Source organism: Gossypium hirsutum, chromosome A13, assembly GCF_007990345.1.
Source record: "Gossypium hirsutum isolate 1008001.06 chromosome A13, Gossypium_hirsutum_v2.1, whole genome shotgun sequence".
NCBI lineage: Eukaryota > Viridiplantae > Streptophyta > Magnoliopsida > Malvales > Malvaceae > Gossypium > Gossypium hirsutum.
The window spans coordinates 104,869,334-104,892,574 of NC_053436.1; the positions used below are offsets into that span (position 1 = coordinate 104,869,334).

Consider the following 23,241-nt stretch of genomic DNA (forward strand, 5'->3'; position numbering starts at 1 on the left):
TAAGAAAGAATGGGAAGAAAAAAAAAACTAAAATGGTGTCCAGGAAAGAAAGATTACCCAAGAAATTAACCATCTAGTTATTTTCATGTAAATTAAACAATTATACATAAAAGGATCCATCAAAATGATCAGACCCAGAAATATATATGAAGCAATATTTCATAGCTGACCATCCTGGTAAATTAATGCTCCAAGTTAAAAGTTAACCTAAAATTTGAAGTTACAAAAAGCTAAAAAACAATATAACCCTCAGCATGGTGTGGTCCCACATTTGGCCATAAATAAGGACTCCAATGGAGGTACTGAGATTGTCATTCTCAAGCTAGCTCTCTGAAGAGTTTAAAATTGAGTGTTTCCATAGCTTCCTCATAGTGTCGACATGGTTTGGGAGAAAGATCCTTTGGTACAAAAAGTGTGCGAGTTGTATGACCAAATCTCGAGCCTCGAGAGTCTCAAACCTTCCAAGGATGTCAACATGCTCTTCACACAACTTGTCCTCACATGCATGCCACCAAGCCCTATTGATGTTACCAAGCTCTGCAAAAGAATTCAAGAAATCAGGTTTAAGTTGATTCGACTATGTGGGGAAGCTGAGGGTCTCCTTGAGAGCCATTTCTCAACCATCTTAGGATCCTATGAAAACCCTCTTCACCATCTCAACATTTTCCCTTACTATTCTAACTATCTTAAGCTTAGCCTACTTGAATTCGATATTCTTAAAAAACACTGCTCAGATTATGTCCCTAACAAAGTTGCCTTTGTGGGTTCTGGTCCTCTTCCCCTCACTTCAATTGTCTTGGCTTCTTTCCATCTCACTACCACCTCTTTCCATAACTATGATATTGACCCTTCAGCCAATTCCAAGGCTCTCCAATTAGTTTCATCCGACCCTGATTTATCTGAAAGAATGATCTTTCACACCACGGACATAATGGATGTTACATATGCTTTGAAAGACTATGATGTTGTTTTCTTGGCTGCTCTTGTAGGGATGGATAAGGATGCTAAAGTTCGAGTCATTGATCATTTGGCTAAGTATATGGCCCCTGGGGCAGTTTTAATGCTGAGGAGTGCTCATGGTGCTAGGGCTTTCCTTTATCCAGTTGTTGACCCTTGTGATCTAACAGGATTTGAGGTCCTCTCAGTATTCCATCCTACTGATGAAGTTATTAATTCAGTGGTCATTGCTCGTAAAGTTCCAACTACAAAACCCACCGTTGAGAACCCTAAACTTCCCAACAAGTGCTCGGACATTGATATGTTCAGTCCCCTACTCAACCACGTGAACCTGATCGAGGAACTTGATATTGAGGATCAACTCTCCTGATCGAATTGCCCCTTTTAACTCTCATCATCATGTGTTCTTCTATTAGGCCAATTGGATCCTTACATTTTTCATTTGATTTTCGGCTATGTTTTTGCTTATCTACAAATTATATATCGAGTATGGATTCTCTGTCTTTTCATATTGAGTATTAATAAATTAGAAGATCCAATTCAGCCCTATCAGGTTCAAAAATTGTTGTCAAGGTGATTAGTACTTCATTGATTGAATTTTTTCTGCTTCGCCTGCCATGATATATATATGAGATATGTACCTATAAGCATGCAAGGAAGTAACTTTTTGTTCATCATCATCCTATGGTCTTACTATATCATTGATTCCTTTAGCTGAAAGGATTTACAATATTGTGATTGAAAAGATTGTAACAAGATCTATTTTACTGATAACACACACACACACACATACATACATTCGTGCCCTTATCTTCCTCTTCTGTTTACAGTTTTTGTTTTCTTAAAACTTATCTACTTAGATAGTGCAGTTAGAGAGGAGAAAAAAAAATCAGTTTGAGACGACATTATTGTTATTGGATTCTGCAGTCATTGAGCAATTATAGATCATTGGTTGTGCAGGTAGCTAAGTATCTTTTATCTGTTTATGGCAACCGTCAGCCTGTCGGAAAAACCCTAATTCCAAACTCAATTTTGTCTGTCAGTCTTTGTTTACTTCAAATATATGTATATGGTTGATCCCATTTCTTCCATGCCACAAACTTGATATTGGTGAGATATATAATTTCTTAAATGAAAATCAAAGTGAAAGGGGGTGCCTCTATGTTGAGCTTTGGTATGATGAAATGTTCATATGGTATTTTTTTAAGTACCCAAGGGCTTTAGAAGGATCTTTAAGCCAGTTAACAACACACTGGCAGTCACTTTCAACGACCAAGTTGAATGAATCTTTCCACCTTGAAGTAGAGATTGTTTTGGATTGTAGGGTGCTAGTCTTATCGAAAGTTTTTAGGTGTAAAAGTCTACTAGAAGGAACTGGACTATGAGTTATAAAGGATGACTTAGAATTTTTTGGACATGGTTGTTGTGCAGCAAAGGTAAAAGAAAATTTATTGATGAAATTGAAGAAAGAGGTGATTGTAGAGACCTTGACGATCAATGGTAAGTGGGGGTCTAGAATCTGTTCAATATGCATTTTGACCGTCGGATTTGCCTAAATTTTGGCTCTGATTGTTTGTTTGGTATTCGCTACTTAATTTTGCCAAGTCTTTGGGAGTGCTAATCTCTTGTGATAATAGGGGTGAACAGGAGCTATATGTTGTATGTTTTACGGGGGTTTTAGATTTTTTTTTCTAAAATACTTATATTATTTTTAGTTTAATATTTATTAATTTCACGTATCTTTTCAATTTGTTAAAATTTTATATACCAACAATTTAAATTATGAATAAACTACACTATTAGTCACTAAATTATGGGTACATATTTGTTTTGGTCACTTAACTAAAAAAAATTACAATTTTGTCACTAAACTATTTGAAAGTTTTTATTTAAGTTACTAGACTATTTAAAAATTTTTATTTAAGTTAGTAGGTTGTTAAATTTTTTTTTTAAGTTCTGCCAATGAACTCTAAGCAACAATTTGGCAATCGGTATAGTGGATCAATACCCATCAATAAATAGAAGAATATATCTTAGATTCAAATAGATCTGATGATCAGTGTCGAAGATTAGAGAAAAAAGTTGTTAGAATTTTGGTTCGTAGATTCATGAGATCTAAAACTAAACTATAGAAAAAAATGGGAAAAAAAAGCTTTCAATTGGTGCAAACAATGTGAACAAAGAAAGTCATATAGCATCAATTTTAATAACCCAGTGACTTAAATGAAAACTTTTGAATAGTTCAATGACCAACTTATAACTTTTTTAAGTGACCAAAACAAAAACTTACCCATAGTTTAGTGACTAACGGTGTAGTTTACCCTTAAATTATTTTAATGTTTTCATCATAATATTAAATGAGTTTAATATAAATTTTGCCACATGAACTTCTCCATTTGTATAAGACTAATATCTATTTTTTTAACCTAGTTGGTATCTTAACTTATATTCCATCATCTAGGTTGATACCATTGCACTAACATGATTAGTTTGTGCTAATGTGACACTGATAACCAATCTGGCTGTGGCACGTGACAACCTCTCAATATGCCACATGGCAAACATAAATAATGAAATAAAAAATATTTAAAAATATATAAATTAATAAAAAAAGTAATGTTTTTCACATCAAGAATAAACCTAGACACATGGCTGTCTAGATTCAAATGCATTTGAACAACCATGTGTCTAGACTCATTTGATATACATTTTTAGTAATTTTATGTATTAAAAATATATAAACTTGCTAACAATACATTTGGAATGAATCTAGACAAACTAGTATCTAGAATCAGATATATTTGGACAAACATTTGTCTAGGTTCAATCTTGATGTTGAAAAAAAGTGTACTTTTTTTATTAATTTCTACATTTTAAAATTTTTTTATTTATGTTTTGCCATGTAGCATACTAAGAAGTTACCATGTGTCATCGCTAGATTGGTTACCAGTGTCACGTCAGTACAAACTAACAGTATCAGTACAGAGATACCACCATTGTTGATGGAATACAAGTTCAAGTATGAACTAGGTCCAAAAAGTAGTATCAACTAGATATAAATGGAAAATTTTAGGGGGCAAAATATATATTTACCCAATATAATATTAAAAAAATGTTATAATGTCTATATAAAAAATTTAATAAATAAAAAAGATATGTAAAACTATTAAATATTAAACTAAAAATAATATAAATATTTTTTAAAAAATTAAAGACTAATATAAATGATCTTAAATTAAGTTTAAATTAATTATTTATAAATATGAATAAACTTAAATAAAATTAAATTTCTAATTTGAATCGAATTGAATTTGGATAAGCATAAACTATAATTTTTAACTCCGTAAAATATTGATTTAGCCTAGCCTTAAGTGATTATTTGAGGGGAGGGGTTGAACTTGAGGTGAGGGCTATGATGATGATGAAAGTGCTGAGGGTCACAAATTGCGAAATCAAAGGTGATAAATAAAAACGGATCAAAAACTTTAGATTCATCAACATTTTATTCGAAACAAAACTTTAAAAAAGGAAGAAAAAAATTTGAACTCCAACAAAATTAGCTAACAAACCAAAACGTCTAAGCAACAAGTGTTATAAGAGAAGGAAAAAAAAAACATGTTTAAGAGCCTCTCTTAGGTTGTCTTTGGATCCAGCTTCCATTGTTTATGAAAGTGTTGATATCTAATAAATAGCTCAAATCCTTAGACGACAGCTTCTTCTCCCATGCCACACGCTTCGACTTGTTTGCCCCTGCTCCTGTACAATCTACTTCGGCATAAACTATACTATTTCTGCACAAATTTTATCAATGAAACTATCAAAAACTAACCATGCCTAATTGACTCATTAGTTCCAACAAAGATAAAAAAAATTCCAAGGCCTAAAAATCTTACTCTTTCTTAACATAATTCCACGCTGACCAACCCTGTGGTACGATGATACCCGACATCCTCGTGCGGTAAAACAATACTCTGGCATAAGGTTTATATGCTCTTCCTAGATAAGCAGGACCTGTTCCGAATATCCATCCCTCTTTGAACACGAAACCACTATGATCAACTACGCTATCCCGAGCTTGAGCGGTGATATAAGCCGCCATGCCGCTACGTTGAGCCGATGCCGTTACATTTAAATTGCATCCCTACATGAAACTTTGAGTGTAAATATACCTCAATCACAGAGAGAGAGAGATTCGTGTGATTATAATCGAGTCAATGCCTACTTGGTAAATTGATCTTCCGTTTCCCCATATGAAATCAACAGCACCTTCAATATAACAATTTTCAAAGTAATGACGACCTTCTGAATCTGTCAGTGTATCTTGTACACTTATAAACCGACATCGATAAAATGCAGCCATGTCTGCATTGATCAGAGCTGCTGGTGCCCATGTAATTGGTGTTCCAGGTTCAAGATTGTAAGTATTCTGTCAAACAAAAAAGGTTATTTGTTCAATATAATTGTGAATATTTTTAGACTTGAACGTGCAAAAAGTTAAAGTTGATAGACCTTGAATGTTATATCCATGGCAACAAAATCGTCAGCATACAAAGAGAGTGTAGAACTTTTAATAGAGTCACCCCCATCTCCAAACTGGACAATTGTCGACCTGTATGACTCTCCTTGAAGAAGAATTCTTGGTTTATCTCTAGGGATAGTCACCTTTTCACTAAACAAATATTAAAGCATAAGATTAGAGCTATAAATAAACCACTTCATTGGTCCGCAAATATATATATATATATACACCAAAGAGCTTCAGCGGTAAATATATTACTTGTAGATACCGGCTTTAACATGAATAAGTGTCCAAGCTTCATTGTTTGATGGAACAGAATCAATGGCATTTTGAATAGTGGTGAAACTCCCATGGCCTGATTGATCTACTATGATAGTTTTTCTAACTTGACCATCTGTCTTGGTTGACATCGAGAGGACTAAAACCAGCAAACTACTGTTGAGGAAGAAATTGAAAAACTGCATTTTTTTAATGGAATAGGAGCTTAAGTATTGTAGAAAAATAGAATGACTTGGGTCAATATATATACCATTTGAGATAATATGTTTGAACTGGAAAGTTAACATTTGTTTTCTTCTTTTTGGCAGTTTATCTGGCAAAATTGGGAAAATAAGCCATTTTCTGATAGATTATTATGAAAGAATCTGGTACTAGGGTGAGCCAGACAACTCAAGGCTGTGTTGACCAACAAGGCATAACTTTCCTTAATAAGGGGAAAACCATATTAGCACCCAAAAATCTGCTTTCCATAGATGGCTTTGAAACCGTTTTTACTCATAATGAAAAAGGACACTAATTTATAGGTGTTGTAATCCATATAATTAAAATTTTCAGCTTCAATTTTGAAAGTCCAAGTTAATTTTTATTTCAAATTTCGGGGGGCTTGACTTTGATTTTTGATTTTGACTTTGACTTTGACTTTGACTTTGACTTTTTATTTATTTGTGATTGTTATTAATATTACATATAAAAGAGATGACCATGCATGCGAAGATGGCAGCCATATTTTGCAAAGGGAAAGAACAAAAAGGACAACAATTAAAAGCAAAGAGAGGGTACAAGACAAGGCAAGGAATAACCATGTGAAAGTAGAGAAAAAGTACAAAAATTAAATGTGATAGAGAAGCAACATGGCAAGGGGGAAAATAAAAGAAGAAAATTTGGCTTTTAAAAAGTCCAAGCTTAAGGGGGCTCAAGGGTGAGAAAAAAAACAAAGAAAGAAAGAGCTCCAAGTAAGAGAAAACCAGAGAAAACCAAAGCTGAAAGAAAAGAGAATAGCAAGGAGCCACCACTAGATAAGTCAAGAGAGCAAGGAGAAAACAGAGACGTTACATGCGAAAGCCAAAGCTAAAAAGGACCGAGAAACCTTTAGCTGGTATAATTATATACACTTTGTTCTAACTTGAACTCATTTACTTTGTGTATGCATTGCAAAATCTTGTTTTGGGTATCATAACAAGATTCAACTGAGTTGAAATTTGTATTTTCAATACAAAGCAGAGATGACGGTGATTGAGGACGGTTCGCTTAGTGGGTGGAGAGTTGTAGATAATATAGTATGAGAGATGGAGGAATTTGGGAGACGACAGTTGGAAGAGAGAGAGCGCCCTATCCCTCGTTCTTGAGGGATCTTTTAAAGGGTATCATTGTTCCTTCTTGAGGTACCACATGTTTTTTTTCTATTGGCTTCATATTCCCTAAAACTTAGTTGATTTATTGACGTCACTTCCTCTTAAGTATGAGTCATCATGTCAAGACAACGAGTAAATTTTACATACGGTAGACATGATGTCTTTGTCAAAGGTGTGGTCCCTTTAGGGTGTGCTCTCCTAGCTGTGGGCCTGGCCTTGACTGACAAAACTTGTTGTCACAAATTATCTTAGCTCATGGAACACCTTGCAAGAGCAATGTATCATGAGGCGGTTTCGCAAGATTTAAGTATAACAATATCTACTTTTGTAAACATTTCCCTTGAATGGCTTCTCTTGATACTTAAACTCCTTGTGTTGCACATTTTGGTGCGATAATTTTGCTCATCATTTTGGACTCGACCATCTTACTTTGCAGTCATTTGAAGCATTTGAAAATAATCATTGCTAACCAAATTGTTATTTAAATTGTTTATGATTTTGATAAAAAAAAACTAACTTGTTTATGATTATGGTTATAAAAAAAAACTTTCTTTGTATCTTAATCTCAGGAAACTTGTCTTTTATGGTATGAAAAACATGTCGAATTCTTCCTTTTGGCACTAAAAGCATGTATTCCTTCTAAAGGATTTGTAATTCGGCATGAAAACTGGGACCATATAAACTATAATGATTCTATGTTTCAAGTATGCACGAATGTATTTATGTTGACCTAAAACAGTTGTTAAGTTTACAAGCAGAGTGAGCAAAAGTGGTTGTAGAAGTGGGCACTTCTGCAATAACTGCGATAGCCACAATGAAAACATGGGATAACAAAGTTGTTTATGTAGTTTGATTTTCCTATGTCTGCACAACTTAACTCAATGAGATGAATCCATTATCTTTGAAACAAATATAGCCAATGATTCTAGCTCTAATACATCTGAGTGAAGAATCCTCACTTTTGTATTTTAAAGACTAGACCTCTCACAGCTAAATTCTCCCTTAAGAACTTAACTTGTAAAACAAAACATACAAAGGTTTTACAATAAAAATGCTCTCTTACAAGTAACATTCCTTAGTGAACAAATAAGTGTTCTCAATACTCTATACATTCACCTATACAAGTCTCTTGATTATATAATATTTTTTAGACTTGCTAATATAATGAAGATCAATTACAACCCCTTTTAAACAACAACTAAAATAGCTAAATACAATATAATATTAATGACCAAAGTAAAAATGATTGTTGGTAGATAAGTCTTTTAAGTTTCAATTCTATCCAACTTGCTTGATTTAAAGGATCCTCTATATATGTTTCTCCTAATGAATTGATTTTCATTTATGTGCTTGAATCATTCCATGATATCAACACAATCCAAAGATATGATTCAATAAATTGTCTATTTTCCAAATATGGCACATTGCAGCAACTTCAAATATTTCAATACTCATCCCTTTGATAATTTTTTGAACAAAATAATATTAAGACAAGGAACTTAATAAACAATCAACCAAAGCTCCCCGTTAGCATGATCCCCTTACTCCAACAACTTTAACTTAGAAAACTATACAAGCCCAAATTCGCCCGGCCCACTAAGTCAAATAAAACCCAAAATAAAATAAAATTAAAACAGTTCAAATTATACCAAAACCCTAAGCCCAAGTGGCCCAAAATCTACAAAAAAATTCAGCAAAAAAATGGATGAAGAAATCCTAGCCCCCATGTGCGCCGCTCCTCCTCAGGCACACCGCCCGCGCCTCGTCCCGAGGTCCATCTACAAACTTGCACCAAAATAGCAAAGAAACCCTTCAGGCCTCTGTTGACCGCACTGAACCTGCAAAAGAGGACCAAAGAACAGAGAAACAAAGCAGAGAAATAACAGTAGCAAAATCAAGTCATGAACAGTAACAAAATCAAGTCAAGTGTAACATTTGGCTATAAAAGCCACGAAAAAAATCTTGTAATGAACACAGATCTTTTGAACGGAGAAATAATATACAAAAAAAACAGAGGAGATTGATTCGAATATTAGAAGGTTATCATCTTTTTTTATTTTTTACTTTTCTTCTTCGAAACTATATATACATATACCTATATTTTTTTATATTTTCTTTCTTTAAAACTGTTTTATATATATATCAGTAATATAAAAAAAAGAAGAAAAAAAAAAGAGTTTACCTGGGGCATCCAACCACCGCCCACGGCAGAGATGCGGCGGCCGGCACGACAACAGCACGGTTGGCCCTTCACCGGATGTTGGGCTTCGACCAGAGAGAAAATGAGAGGGAGAGAGCCTTTTTTTCCTAAAACAAGGATAAATTATTTTTTTTGTCAAAAGGGTGGCTTATATACCATTGCAAAACGGCGCCGTTTCAAGGTGTCTTACCCCAAAATGACGTCGTTTTTGAGCCAACCCCGTGTGACCCGACCCGCTCCAGGGGATCCGCGTGTTTTTGGTTTTTGGGCTATTTATGCTAGTAGTCATTCTACTTTTTAAGTTTTTTGTAATTAGATTTTTTTATGTTTTTAATTTCTACCTTATGTTTTCTTGCAATTACAGTTTAGTCCTTTTCTTAAACGACGCCGTTTTGAAGGACGAGAATATTTTTCCCTTTGGGTCCCTCTATGTAATTCGCGCTCTTCAATGTGGTCTTTTACCTCATTTTTTATTCCGATTTATGCCCCTTAAATTTCATTCGAGTTTCAATGTAGTGCTTTTATGTTTATTCATTTATTTTATTATAATTTAGACTCTAAATTTTATTTTAATTCCAATTTAATCCTTTATTTGCTTAATTTCAAATTTTATTCTTTTATATGCACATTGTTCTCGTTTTACTTTTTTTATTTATTTTTACATTCATTCATTCATTTATTCATTTTTATCCTTGTATTCACTTATTATTATTTCAATCTTTAATTTTATTTCATTAATCATTCATTTTATTTGTGCCTATATTATTATTATTATTATTATTATTATTATTATTATTATTATTATTATTATTATTATTATTATTATTATTATTATTATTATTATTATTTATCTATCTATTTATTATCCTATATATATGTATATGTATATTTTAAAATTTAGATTATTTGTGTTTTGTACTACATATATTGTTCTTATTATTATTACTATTATTATCATTCATTGTTATCATTATTTATGTACTTTATTACAAATTGTACTCCTAATTTCATTCATATCTTAATTTGGTCCTTTTATTTTTGATATTCCTTAATTATTTTCCTTAATATTTATTTATTTTATCTATTTATTTATCCTTTTACTCACACACTTTTATTATTATTATTATTATTATTATTATTATTATTATTATTATTATTATATTCTATATCGTCTTTGCTATTTTATTATTTTTTTTACATTAAAAATCTAAACTTGACAATATATATCTATTTTACTTACTCATTCATTTGTTATGCCATGCATTTTAAACATTTCTATGCTATTATTGCTTTTTTTTATATCATGAATTTCTGTTTTATTGTTTTACTTATTCATCGAGACTAGTCCACTAATATTGTATTCATCTTTATAATTACATCATCCTTATTATAACATTTTATCGCATATTGTATATCATTTTAAATATTACACTAAATTTTCCCAAATTCATAAAAAGGAATCTTTTAGGCAATGTTCTGTATTTAAAAATTCGAGAAGTTGTGCCCTAACGTACTGGGTTTCGATTTTTCCTCGTTTAACCTAAATAGTGAAATATCCTTTTAGAATAAAATACATGAGTTTTAGATATACAAGCTTATTCTCGAGGGTTTAAAATGTTGTGTCCTAACTTATTGGATGTGTCATTACTTCGAGATAAGAAGGTCTTTAACATCTATTTCGATTTATCTAAGCATTTTTGTAAAATTAACATTAATACAAAAAGGAATCGTATTTTAAAACTCCTTCCAAGTTTTCTACTTTCGACATTAAGGCACCAATTAATCAACTAGGTACCAATTTTGGGCATCATGAGAGTGCTAACCCTTCCTCGTACGTAACCAACTCCCGAACCCGTTTTCTGAATTTCGTAGACCAAAAACGTTGTTTTACTAAATCAAACATTAAAATTATCACGAGGTGATCCGATCATACCTCATAAAAAAAGATTGGTGGCGACTCCGAATTTTTTCGTTTTCAAAATCAAGTCGATCCTTTTTCAAAAAAATGGTTTCGACAGCTTGGCGACTCTACTGGGGACAAAATAAGAGAGTCAAGCTGCGAGTTGATTACTTTTTTGTCTTTTTGTCGAAAACTGATAATTTGATTTAAATCTATGATCCTTTTTGTTGCATTTTATTTTTGTGGTTCATTTTGATATGTTTGAGCCTTTTGGTACATTTCTACATATTATGACCGCTCGGTTATACCTTTTAAATGGGAGTGGGAAACTAATCCTTCATGAGGTTTTCACCTCCGTATGGGATAGTGGATCGCTTTCGGGATACATCCGTACTTATGTCTTCGTGAGATTTTCATCCCCTCATAGCCATAAGGAAATGTATTCCCCTGAACTAAACTCGGTCTATATGAGCCTATAATGGGTGAGGATCGACGAATCTGCCGGTTCAGGTACCCTTACTTTAGAACTAAACCACATACAGTGAGCCCTAAGAGCCTACCCTTGGTAGAACCATACCAAACCCTAGTGGTCACTCGAATAGCTGCTATATCTATTTTTCTTGCTTGTTTTTACTTTGTACTAACCTGTTTTGTTTTGTTTTGGTTATGATTGCACTGCATTTTCATCATAGAAAAGAGGTGTTGATTCACGGTCAGTTACTAAATAGAGAGCTTGTCATGGAAAATGAATTTCTTGATAAAGTGGAAGACAATGTGATCGTCTGAATATGGTCTGAGAAAATACAACGAGAGAAGATTGGTAATCTGATTGGAAATACACGTCTTTGCTTCATTGCCCGAAGATTCAAGCCGACAAAAATTATTCGAGAGCCATCAACGTCCTAACTTTCTTAAAAAAGCTAACAAGCATCACGGAGATGAGTGAGCAATGGGTGGTGACCTGGATCAAGCAAAAAAGAGATAATAGAGGTGCCTTTTGGAAAATTCACAGGATTTGATCTTAACACCAGACATGAAGAAAAGGATCTTCGCCTGCAGTATGATGGCAAGGCCGTATACATAATTCGTTTTATGTAAAGAAATTTGTTTTCTAGTAAAGTTGTTCTAACAGAATGAATTAGAGTCAATGCCTCTTTTGGCATTCATTTCATGCATTTGCATTACATTGCATCATATGCATTAAATTTCACAAAAAAACCCTAATTAAACAAAATTATTTTAGTTAAACCAACAAGATTCAACCAACCGAATATATTACTCGCGCTAAAACCAAGGAAATGGACCAAAGATTAGAACAATTTCAAAAGGAGATGCAAGACTAATTGTAAACGCAACTGCAAGAACAATTAACGAAAGTACAACAGGAGATGAGGGATCAGATACTGGAATCCCAAATAAACATGATGAGCCGATTGACGCAGTTACTGACTGGAGAACATGAAAAAGGGAAGAGCACTGTAGTCAACTCAGGGAATGATAATGAGGATCTTATTTATCCCCCAGGTTTTACCCCAATAAATGCCCAGGTACAGCCAGAGGTGTACCCACGAAGGGTACCCATTACAATCAGACCCAAACAGTATCAAACTGATACCTCGGCGCCGATAAACTACCAAACAGGCTCAGGTTCCAATCCGAGGGATAACCGTTGTTCCTGATCTAGATGATATGGCAGAAATGGAAAAAACAAGAGTGGAACTGCCAAATCAACTTTAGGATCGATACAGATGGCTAGAAGAAAATTTTAATGCAATAGAAAACGCTGATTATCATTGCAGAATTGATGTCAAGGACTTGAGTTTGGTTCTAGATTTAGTGCTCCCTCCCAAGTTCAAAACTCCAGAGTTTGAAAAATATAATGGGACTAGTTGTCCAGAAGCTCACATCACCATATTCTGTTGAAGGATGACAGGATACGTTAATAATGATCAACTGTTAATCCACTGCTTTTAAGACATCTGATTGAGTCAGCAGCTAAATGGTACAACCAACTAAGTCGTACCAAAATCAATTCGTTGAAAGACTTAGCACAAGATTTTATGAAGCAATATAGTCATGTGACGGACATGACACCTGACAGAATCACGTTACAGAATATGGAGAAAAAGAAAAGTGAGAGCTTCAGACAATATGCCCAAAGGTGGAGAGATGTGGAAACGCAAGTTCAGCCACCTCTTCTGAAGAAAGAAACCACGATACTTTTCATCAACACTCTAAAAGCCTCGTTTATTGACCATATGTTGGGAAGCACTACCATGAGCTTCTCAGATATGGTGATGTCAGGTGAGATGATTGAAAACGTGCTAAGGAGTAGAAAGATAGACACGGGAGAAAGCACCAAAAGATCAACCCCGAAGAAAATAAAAATGAAGTGAATAATGTGAGCAAAGGGTATTACAAACCGTCACTATAGGCCAGCCGAGGGCCATGACTACTAGTTATCAAGGACCCTCAAGGCAAGAATCCAACCCGAGGTCAAATACAGAAAGACACCAGTTCACACTCATCCCATTGACGTATAAAGAACTGTATCAGAATCTGTTTGATGCGCATGTGGTATCCCCGTTCTACTCAAAACCCATGCAACCTCCATTCCCGAAATGGTATGATGCGAATGCTCAATGCGAGTACCATGCGGAAATAACAGGACACTCAATTGAGAACTGCACCACATTTAAAAAGTTAACTAAAAGATTCATCAATATGGGTATCATAAAATTCGACAACCCATCAGTATCTAATGTGGCAAGGAATCTGTTACCCAGTCATTTAGACCCAAGGGTAAACGCGATAATTGAGAATGGGGGAAGAAATCAAAAAGGATGAGGAGCTACTCTGAGTTCCATGCTGAAGAAGGTCATAAAATATAGGAGTGCGCTGAATTCAAAGCTTTGGTGCAGAGCCTAATGGATAATAAAGAGTTGGAATTCCTTAAAGAAGGCCCAGAAAGAATGTTAGGGAATCTGAACATTAATGCCATATTCGAAGAGGGAGCTAGGGAAGAAAAATTATCAGGCATTTGCCCTTACATACCTAAGAGTGTTTTGAACAATGGGACTGTGGAAGAAATCCCTGTATTTTTTAGAGCTAATTCGGAGTAATGTCCAAAACACGCTTATTGCTTTAAGCCTAGAAGCAATAAGAAGCCTTTTGTGAAATAGGCTTATGTCTAACATCGTTATTTCAAATAAAATGTATCTTTGTGTTCCACTTCGAGCAAATATTCTTTAATTTATTTCATTTCATTCATAATCATACCACACAAATATTTATTCTTAGATTTTTTTGTTCTTTGTGTCTTCTTTCATCCCTACAATATCAATGATATAAGCGACACTGCTATTGACTCAGAACCTCCTTTTGAGCAAGATACGTGTCTAGAGGAACCTCAGGACTTTGAAGATGATCAAAATTGTAGCTTATCTCCTAATTTGTTAAGGATGGTAAGTTATACCAAGAAACGCCATAAGTGTCAAATTTATGGACACAAGATTCATCTGTCTCATTTATGTCACAACTTCTCCATGGACTTTTTCTTTGTGAGGCATGGACGTCAATAGGCCGATCTTGCCAACAGCTTCTAGCAGGCATCGATTCACCTTTGTGTCATTCATTACTTCACTAGGTGGGTGGAAGCTACTTCACGTGCTAATGTTATAAACTCGGCAGTCATCAAATTCGAAAAAAATAGAAGAAGAAGAAGAATACGAAGAAAATAGATCATGTGCTGATAGGGAATGCCAGAAAGGATCATATCTAACAATGCACTAAAATTGAACAACAGCATGATATCAGAAGTTTGTGGTCTGTTTAAGATCAAACGCCATATCACCCCAAAATGAATGGTGCAATAGAGGCAGCCAAAAAAATTAAAAAATATATAAAATATAAAAATAAAAATAAAAAAACAAAAACAAAAACAAAAACAAAAAGATCGTGTGGAAAATGACTGAGACTTGTAAATATTGGCATGAGAAGTTACCATTTACCCTCTATGCTTATTAAATGCCTGTTAAGACATTTGCCGGAGCCACACCTTTCTTATTGGTTTTGCCCATTGAAGTCAAAATTCCTTCTTTCTGAGTTTTGGCTGAGCTAAAGTTGGATAAAGTAAAATGGACTCAATTTTGATATGATCAAGTGAACCTGATTGAAGAGAAGAGGCTGAAAGCTATCCGTCATGGTCAAATATACCAAAAAATAATTATGCAAGCTTAAAACAAAAAGGTTCACCCTAGAGTGTTCCATAAGGGGGACTTGGCATTAAAGAAGATCATTTCCATACAAAATGACTTCAGAGAAAAATGGATTCCAAACTGGGAAGGACCTTATGTGGTAAAGAAGGCCTGTTCTGGAGGAGTATTGATATTAACCGAGATGGATGGCAAATACCTGCCCAATCTGATGAATTCGGATTCAGTCAAGAAATACTTTACTAAAAAAAATAAAGAAAGAAAATAAAATAAAAAATAAAATAAAAAAAAGGAAAAGAAAGGAAAAAAGAGAGGCCAAGGCAAAAACCCATAAACGGCGCCTTAAGACCAAAGGGGTTTTGGGTTGAAAACCCAAGAAAAGGCAATTCAAATTTTAATCAAAGATAAGGCATGTGGTAGTCTTGTCCTCTTTGAATTAATGAGAAGGAGGGATGCTACATCTTGAGGCATCGACAAAGTACTCTATGTTTTCTAGACATATATCAAGTTCAAAGGGTTCTCGAGGAATTTAGGCAGAAAAGCTCATGCTACGATATCTGGGGCACCTATTTTCATCTTATTCATTTTGTATTTTAGCAAATTTGCCATCTTGATTAACGTATTTATTTCAAGCTTTGCTCTCAATAAAATTCCTTTTGTCCATTGTGATAATCTCTTTCAAGCATTTTTCATTGAAATAATGATTAATGGACTAAATAATATTCAAGCAAAAGGAGTTTTGCATATTACTCTGAAAGCTTCTAAATAATATGGAGACCTAAAACAGGACTATTATTTACAACAAACCAAACCTCAGGGTTCGAAACATTTGGGAAAGAATAGCCCACTTTGTGATTATTTTTTCAGGTTTTCTGTCAGATATACCAGCTGAGCAAGAAGGCAGCGTAATACGTCAGTGATAAAATCTCGATGAACAACGAGCAATGTCAACCCAAGCATTAAAAGGGGATTATTCTTGAAAAAAATGACATTCTGCATTCATGCAAATATCATTCATACACATCTAGTTAAGAGTATTTAATTCACACTGATCATGGCATCCTAATCACTAGGCATAAATAGGCCCATAAAAGAGATTCTACAGGTCATGTTACCTAGAGAGTGGTGTAACAGGTCATTGAAATCACAAATCCCGTATCCCTGAAGTTGCAGTAGAGCAGATTAAAGTCACAAACCTTATCTCTCTAAAGTTGCAGTGGAAAATAATAAATCTTATCTCTCTGAAGTTTCAGTGGAGTAGATTGCAGTTACAAATCTTATCTCCCTGAAGTTGCAATGGATTAGGTTGAAGTTAGCAAACCTTATCCCTCTGAAGTTACAGTGGGGCAGGTTGAAGTTAAAAGTCTTATCTCCCTAAAGTTGCAGTGGAGCAGACTAAAAGTTACAAACCTTATTTCCCTAAAGTTGCAGTAGAGCAGGTTGAAGTTACAAATTTTATCTCCCTGAAGTTGCAGTGGAGTAGACTGAAGGTTACAAATCTTATCTCCCAGAAGTTGCAGTGGAGCAGATTGAATCCACTAGTCTTATCTCCCTGAAGTTATAGTGAAGTGGATCGAAGATAGCAAATCTTATCTATCTGAAGTTGTAGTAGAGCAGATTAAAGCTATAAACCTTATCTCTCTGAAGTTTCATTGGAGTAGATTGAAGTCACTAGTCTTATCTCCCTGAAGTTACAGTGGAACAGATTAAAGCTACGAGTTAAAAATCTTATCTCCCTGAAGTTGCAATGGAGCAGATTGAAGATGCCAATCAAATCTCCCTGAAGTTATAGTAGAGTAGATCGAAGCACTAATTTCTATACCCCTGAAGATGCAGTGGGATAGAATAAGGCTACTTGAAGAAGATAAACACCAAGAAGTCAAGATTCTACAAGACCAGACAAATTTGGCCCTTGTTAAAGTTTTTGCTTCATTCCCATTACACGACAATAAGCAAAGTGGGGCAGCTGTACAGGCCCGAATTCACCTGTTCCACTAAGTCAAATAAAACCCAAAATAAAATAAAATTAAACAGTCCAAATTACAAAAAAAAGCCCTAAGCCCAAGTGGCCTAAAATCTAAAAAAAACAGCAAAAAAAGAGAGGAAAAAGAAACCCTAACCCCCATGTGCACCGCTCCTCGTCGGGCGCACCGTCCGCACCTCTTCCCGAGGTCCATCTGCAAACTTGCACCAAAACAGCAAAGAAACCCTTCAGGCCTCCGTTGACCTTGTTGAACCTGCAAAAGAGGACCAAAGAACAGAGAAATAACAGTAGCAAAATCAAGTCATGAACAGTAACAAAATCAAGTCAAGTGCAACATTTGGCTATAAAAGCCATGAAAAAAATCTTGTAATGGACACAGATCTTTTGAACAGAGAAATAATATACAAAGAAAAAGACAGAAGAGATTGATTCGAATATTAGAAGGTTATCATCTTTTTTATATTTTACTTTTCTTCTTCGAAACTACATATACATATACCTATATTTTTTTTTATATTTTCTTACTTTAAAACTGTTATATATATATATATATCAGTAATATAAAAAAAAAGAGTTTACCTGGGACATCCGACCACCGCCCACGGCGAAGATGCGGCGGCAGGCACGATGGCTCCACGGTTGTCCCTTCGCTGGATGTTGAGCTTCGGCCAGAGAGAAAATGAAAAGGAGAGAGCCTTTTTTTTTCTAAAACAAGGATAAATGATTTTTTTTGTCAAAAGGATGGCTTATATACCATTGCAAAATGGCGTCGTTTCAAGGTATCTTGAAAAACTCCAAAATGACGTCGTTTTGGAGCCGACCCGCGCGCGACCAGGCCTGCTCTAGAGGATTCGCGTGTTTTTGGTTTTTGGGCTATTTATGCAAGTAGTCCTTCTGCTTTTTAAGTGTTTTGTAATTAGATTTTTTATATTTTTAATTTCTACCTTATGTTTTCCTGCGATTACAGTTTAGTCCTTTTCTTAAACGACGCCGTTTTGAAGGGAGAGAATATTTTCCCTTTGGGTCCCTCTATGTAATTCACGCTCTTCAATGTGGTCCTTTACCTCATTTTTTATTCCGATTTATGCCCCTTAAATTTCATTCGAGTTTCAATGTAGTGCTTTTATGTTTATTCACTTATTTTATTATAATTTAGGCTCTAAACTTCATTTTAATTCCAATTTAATCCTTTATTTGCTTAATTTCAAATTTTATTCTTTTATATGCACATTGTTCTTGTTTTACTTTTTTTATTTATTTTTACATTCATTCATTCATTTATTCATTTTTATCCTTGTATTCACTTATTATTCTTTCAATCTTTAATTTTCTTTCATTAATCTTTCATTTTATTTGTGTCTATATTATTATTATTATTGTCATTAATATTATTAATATTATTATTATTTATTTATCTATCTATTTATTGTCCTTATATATATATATTTTAAAATTTAGATTATTTGTGTTTTTACTACATATATTGTTCTTATTATTACTATTATTATTCATTGTTATCTTTATTTATGTACTTTATTACAAATTGTACTCCTAATTTCATTCATATCTTAATTTGGTCCTTTTATTTTTGATATTCCTTAATTATTTTCCTTAATATTTATTTATTGTATCTATTTATTTATCCCTTTACTCACACTTTTATTATTATTATTATTATTATTATTATTATTATTATTATTATTATTATTATTATTATTATTATTATTATTATTATATCTCGTCTTTGCTATTTTATTATTTTTTTACATTAAAAAATCTAAACTTGGCAATATATATATATATTTTTTACTTACTCATTCATTTGTCATTCCATATATTTTAAACATTTCTATGCTATGATTGCTTGTTTTTTATATCATGAATTTTTGTTTTATTGCTTTACTTATTCATCGAGACTAGTCCACTAATATTGTATTCATCTTTATAATTATATCATCCTTATTATAATATTTTATCGCATATTGTATATCATTTTAAATATTACACTAATTTTTATCCAAATTCATAAAAATGAATTTTTTTAGGCAATGTTCTGTATTTGGAAATTCGAGAAGTCGTGCCCTAACGTATTGGGTTTCAATTTTTCCTCGTTTAGCCTAAATAGTGGAATATCCTTTTAGAATCAAACACATGAGTTTTAGATATACAAGCTTATTCTCGAGGGTTTAAAATGTTGTGTCCTAACTTATTGGATGTGTCATTACTTCGAGATAAGAAAGTCTTTAACATCTATTTTGATTTATCTAAGCATTTTTGTAAAATTAACATTAATACAAAGAGGAATCATATTTTAAAACTCTTTCCAAGTTTTCTACTTTCGACACTAAGACACTAATTAATCAACTAGGTACCAATTTTGGGCATCACGAGAGTGCTAACCTTTCGTCATACATAACATACTCCCGAACCCGTTTTCTGAATTTCGTAGACCGAAAACGTTGTTTTAGTAAATCAAATATTAAAACTATCACGAGGTGATCCGATCACACCTCATAAAAAAAGGATTGGTGGCGACTCCCATTTTTTTTCGTTTTCAAAATCAAGTCGATTATTTTTCAAAAAAATGGTTTCAACAAAAACAATTTAGTAGTTTACTCATCAATGCTCAGTTTGAAATACATATTAATAAAAAAAACTATAATTATTGCTAAGTAAGTTTTGGACAAGACAAATATTAAACCAAGTAAAAAAATATCATCCATCCTATAACATTCGAGTTCAATACTACAATCATAAAAAAGTGTTCAAAAAATAAACAAAATAAAAGCAAAAGCAACATCAGCAGCATTGCCCCAAACTCTCCCCCCACCAGCCGTCATTCATCATCTCCCTTTTTTTGATCAAAATATTGCCAAGCCACTCTTCATCAAGAAAGGTAAGCAGATCATTGCAAAGGGCTTTTTGTCTGTCCTTGATCTTCTGAACGACCTTCATTTCTACTGGGAGGTAGGCAATAAGTCAATCATTAGCCTCTATGGATAAGGTAAGCTCGCCAATCATCCCTTTTATGATTCCAATAGGAATAGGCTTAGAGCCTGAGGAAGTGGGCACTCCTCGATCCTTAGGCACCTCCTCTTAACCATGCATCTTCTTCAGCACTTACTAGTTAAGCCTCTGGTTCATTAAATGTGTATTTACTTTCCAATAACTTGTGTGAAAATTTGAGCTCAAGCATTAATTGCTCATGATGCTCAGTGGCACCGAAAATGCAAGGATTTTGTTTGAAGAGGACTTGAAAGATCAAGGATGGGAATGGCATCCAATATCACTCGTGCACCTTTTCAACGTGTTTAATAATTTCATCATAGACCATCTGGCTAAGATCAAATTGCACCATTTCTACAATTTTTTTAAGGACTACAATCTTCTTACTTACAGAATCACGCTAGCTGTTGGGGAGCCAAACTCTCATAATAATAGCATATAGAGCAACATAGATTGTGTAATAGCCAATTTTGGCCTAAAAGAACCCAAACCAATAAAACAAAAAATAAACCTACCAAATAAATGATAAAGTCCAAATTGGCAGTCCATTTTATAAATATCAGGGCCCAATTCATTAAAACCAAACCCATTACCCAAATTTTATAAACCCTAGCCCAAATCCCAGCCCACTATCTTCAAAATTTTCGGCAGACAAAAAAACCTAGCCACCAAGCCTTCAGCCGTCGCTCCTCACCAGCAAGGCCACCACGCGCGCCACCACCGCTTGGCTTGCCTCCACGTGCCTCTGACACCTGCAAAATGAAGCAAACACGCAAGCAGTAAAAACAAGAAAGAAACGACAAATAGAAGAAACAAATAACAAAATGACAAGAAAAATGGATGTAAAAGGTTGTAATCCGGCTTTAAAAGCCAAAGGATCCCCTTTGTATTTTTTTTTAATGAAACATTAAGCAATCAAAAAGCAAAAATAGAAGCAAAAAAAAGTTGATTTTGATTTCCATTTCCATTTTTGTTTTCTTTTCTTTTTTATATTTTTTATATATTTTTCATCTTTTATTTTTAAATCTCTTCTAAACAAAAATAATAAGAGAAGGAGAGGGCTTACCTGGAATCCCTGTGATTGTGTCGCCGGAGACTCTCTCCGTTGCTGAAGTCAGACCCAAAAGGAGGAGAGGAGAGCCTTTTTTCCTCTCGATCGACGGGCTGACGGCGCAAAGGTTAGGGTTCATAACCCTAGCAGAGAGTTGAGAAACAAAGGGGGAGAGGGTGTTTTGTTCTTTTCTTCAAAAATAAAAGAAGAAACGGCAGATTGAAAAAGAATGAAGATTTTGGTTTTATTTCATCTTTGAAATGACGTGGTTTGGTGGGGTGGGGGTTTGCACATTCTCCCTAAAGGGAAAATTTGTTCGATTAGTCCTTTTCATTTGCAACTCCATTCAACCGAGCCCCATTTCCTGTTTTCTTTTGTTTTTTAATTTTAACCCTCAGATTTCGTTTGGTTTTCGATTTGGTCCCTTGTGCTGTCAGGGTAAACGCGCGCAGAGCATTTAGGGGACTTTTTTCATCTAGTCTCCGCTAGTTTCGGCGCGTTTCGTTTAGATCCCTGATTAACTTTTCAGTATTTATAATTTTGTACCCCGAATTTTAACTTGTTTTTAACCATGTCCTAAATCTATTTAATCCATTTATTAACTTCTTTTTAAAAAAAACATTTCATTTATATGTTATTTCAAATATTTTATATGTTATTTACTTTACATCTATTCTAACTTATTTTAATATACTATTTGTTTAAATTCTTATTATTTATTTTAACTTGCTTTATGCATATATTTTATCTTGATCTATTTTATATGTATTATTTATTTTATATTCCTTACCTATTATATATATGTATACATATAGTTTACTTCAAGCCTTTTTCTATATTTATAATTCTTTTAAAAATCGTTTTGTTATATATTTATTTTATTTTAAATTATTTTATATTGTTTATTTTTAAGTTATTGTACATTATATATTTCAAACAACCTTTTTCATTACCATTGAATTGTTATTATTATAAAATATATTTATATTTTCTTTTTTTAATTCTTTTACATATTATATATTTTTTAAACTTGTTATATTTTAAATTAACTTATATATTACTTATTTTAAAATTATTTTTTATACCTTATTTTAAACCCATTTTACTAATTTCAAATGATTTTATTATTATTTATTTTAGTTTTTTTTACATATTATTTTACTCCTTTTATATGCATATTATTTATTTTAAAATTATTCATTTTTTTAAATTCTACTTTGTGCGGTTATAGATTTTAAAATATTTTTTTACATTACTTATTTTAAACTCATTTATTATCATTCTAAAATTTGTTCACACTTTATTTATTTTAATTTGTTTTATACCTTTTTATCATTTAATTCATTGGTCCTTATTTATCGATGTTATCATTTAAATGTTGTATGATTATTGCCATTGCATGTACTATGATTCGTTATTTGTTTTTTCATATTATTGTCATTCACTTGTGTAATATTTTATTCATGTATTATTATTCCATGCCCATTATTGCATTTTTATTTCATGTCATTGCATTTTGAATTAATATTTATCCAACTTGGATCGCTTGATTTTATTCCAAACAAAATAACGGATATCGTTTAAATATCGTGTTCACTGTTATTCAAAAAAGAAATATTTTAAACAAGGCAATGTTCCGCGTTTTGGAACATCGAGGAATTGTGCCCTAACTTACGGGGTTTTTATTTTCTCGTTGATTCTAAATAGCGAAATATCCTTTCAAGTTTAAAAAAAACACGGAATTCCAATTAAAATTAAAGACAAACTCGTGCTCGGGAG

General features: G+C 33.2%; 2 protein-coding genes and 1 long non-coding RNA gene across 3 annotated transcripts; 1 reads left to right on the forward strand and 2 right to left on the reverse strand.

The window, feature by feature from the left end:
* Positions 1 to 338: 338 nt before the first annotated feature.
* LOC107894796 (nicotianamine synthase) lies at positions 339 to 1,621 on the forward strand. Its single transcript, XM_016820009.2, has one exon. It carries the CDS (start codon positions 380 to 382, stop codon positions 1,325 to 1,327), a length of 948 nt encoding a protein of 315 aa, XP_016675498.1. The 5' UTR covers positions 339 to 379; the 3' UTR covers positions 1,328 to 1,621.
* A 2,955-nt stretch (positions 1,622 to 4,576) lies between these two features.
* On the reverse strand, positions 4,577 to 5,940 carry LOC107894447 (probable pectinesterase 29). The gene is made up of 5 exons (XM_016819721.1): positions 5,735 to 5,940; positions 5,467 to 5,626; positions 5,180 to 5,383; positions 4,851 to 5,098; positions 4,577 to 4,748 (listed from the first exon to the last, which is right to left on the reverse strand). Exons 1-5 carry the CDS (start codon positions 5,938 to 5,940, stop codon positions 4,577 to 4,579), a joined length of 990 nt encoding a protein of 329 aa, XP_016675210.1.
* A 14,773-nt stretch (positions 5,941 to 20,713) lies between these two features.
* LOC107893303 (uncharacterized) lies at positions 20,714 to 21,822 on the reverse strand. The gene is made up of 2 exons (XR_001682790.2): positions 21,478 to 21,822; positions 20,714 to 21,163 (listed from the first exon to the last, which is right to left on the reverse strand). It is a non-coding gene; the product is annotated as an uncharacterized lncRNA (long non-coding RNA).
* Between the last annotated feature and the right edge of the window lie 1,419 nt (positions 21,823 to 23,241).

Coding starts and splice junctions, on each gene's coding strand:
- LOC107894796 (XM_016820009.2), top strand. CDS start 380: ATGGTTTGGGAGAAAGATCCTTTGGTACAAAAAGTGTGCGAGTTGTAT.
- LOC107894447 (XM_016819721.1), bottom strand. CDS start 5,940: ATGCAGTTTTTCAATTTCTTCCTCAACAGTAGTTTGCTGGTTTTAGTC. Junction 5,099..5,179: donor ACGGAAGATCAATTTACCAA/GTAGGCATTGAC, acceptor AGTTTCATGTAG/GGATGCAATTTAAATGTAAC. Junction 4,749..4,850: donor TGGAATTATGTTAAGAAAGA/GTAAGATTTTTA, acceptor AAATTTGTGCAG/AAATAGTATAGTTTATGCCG.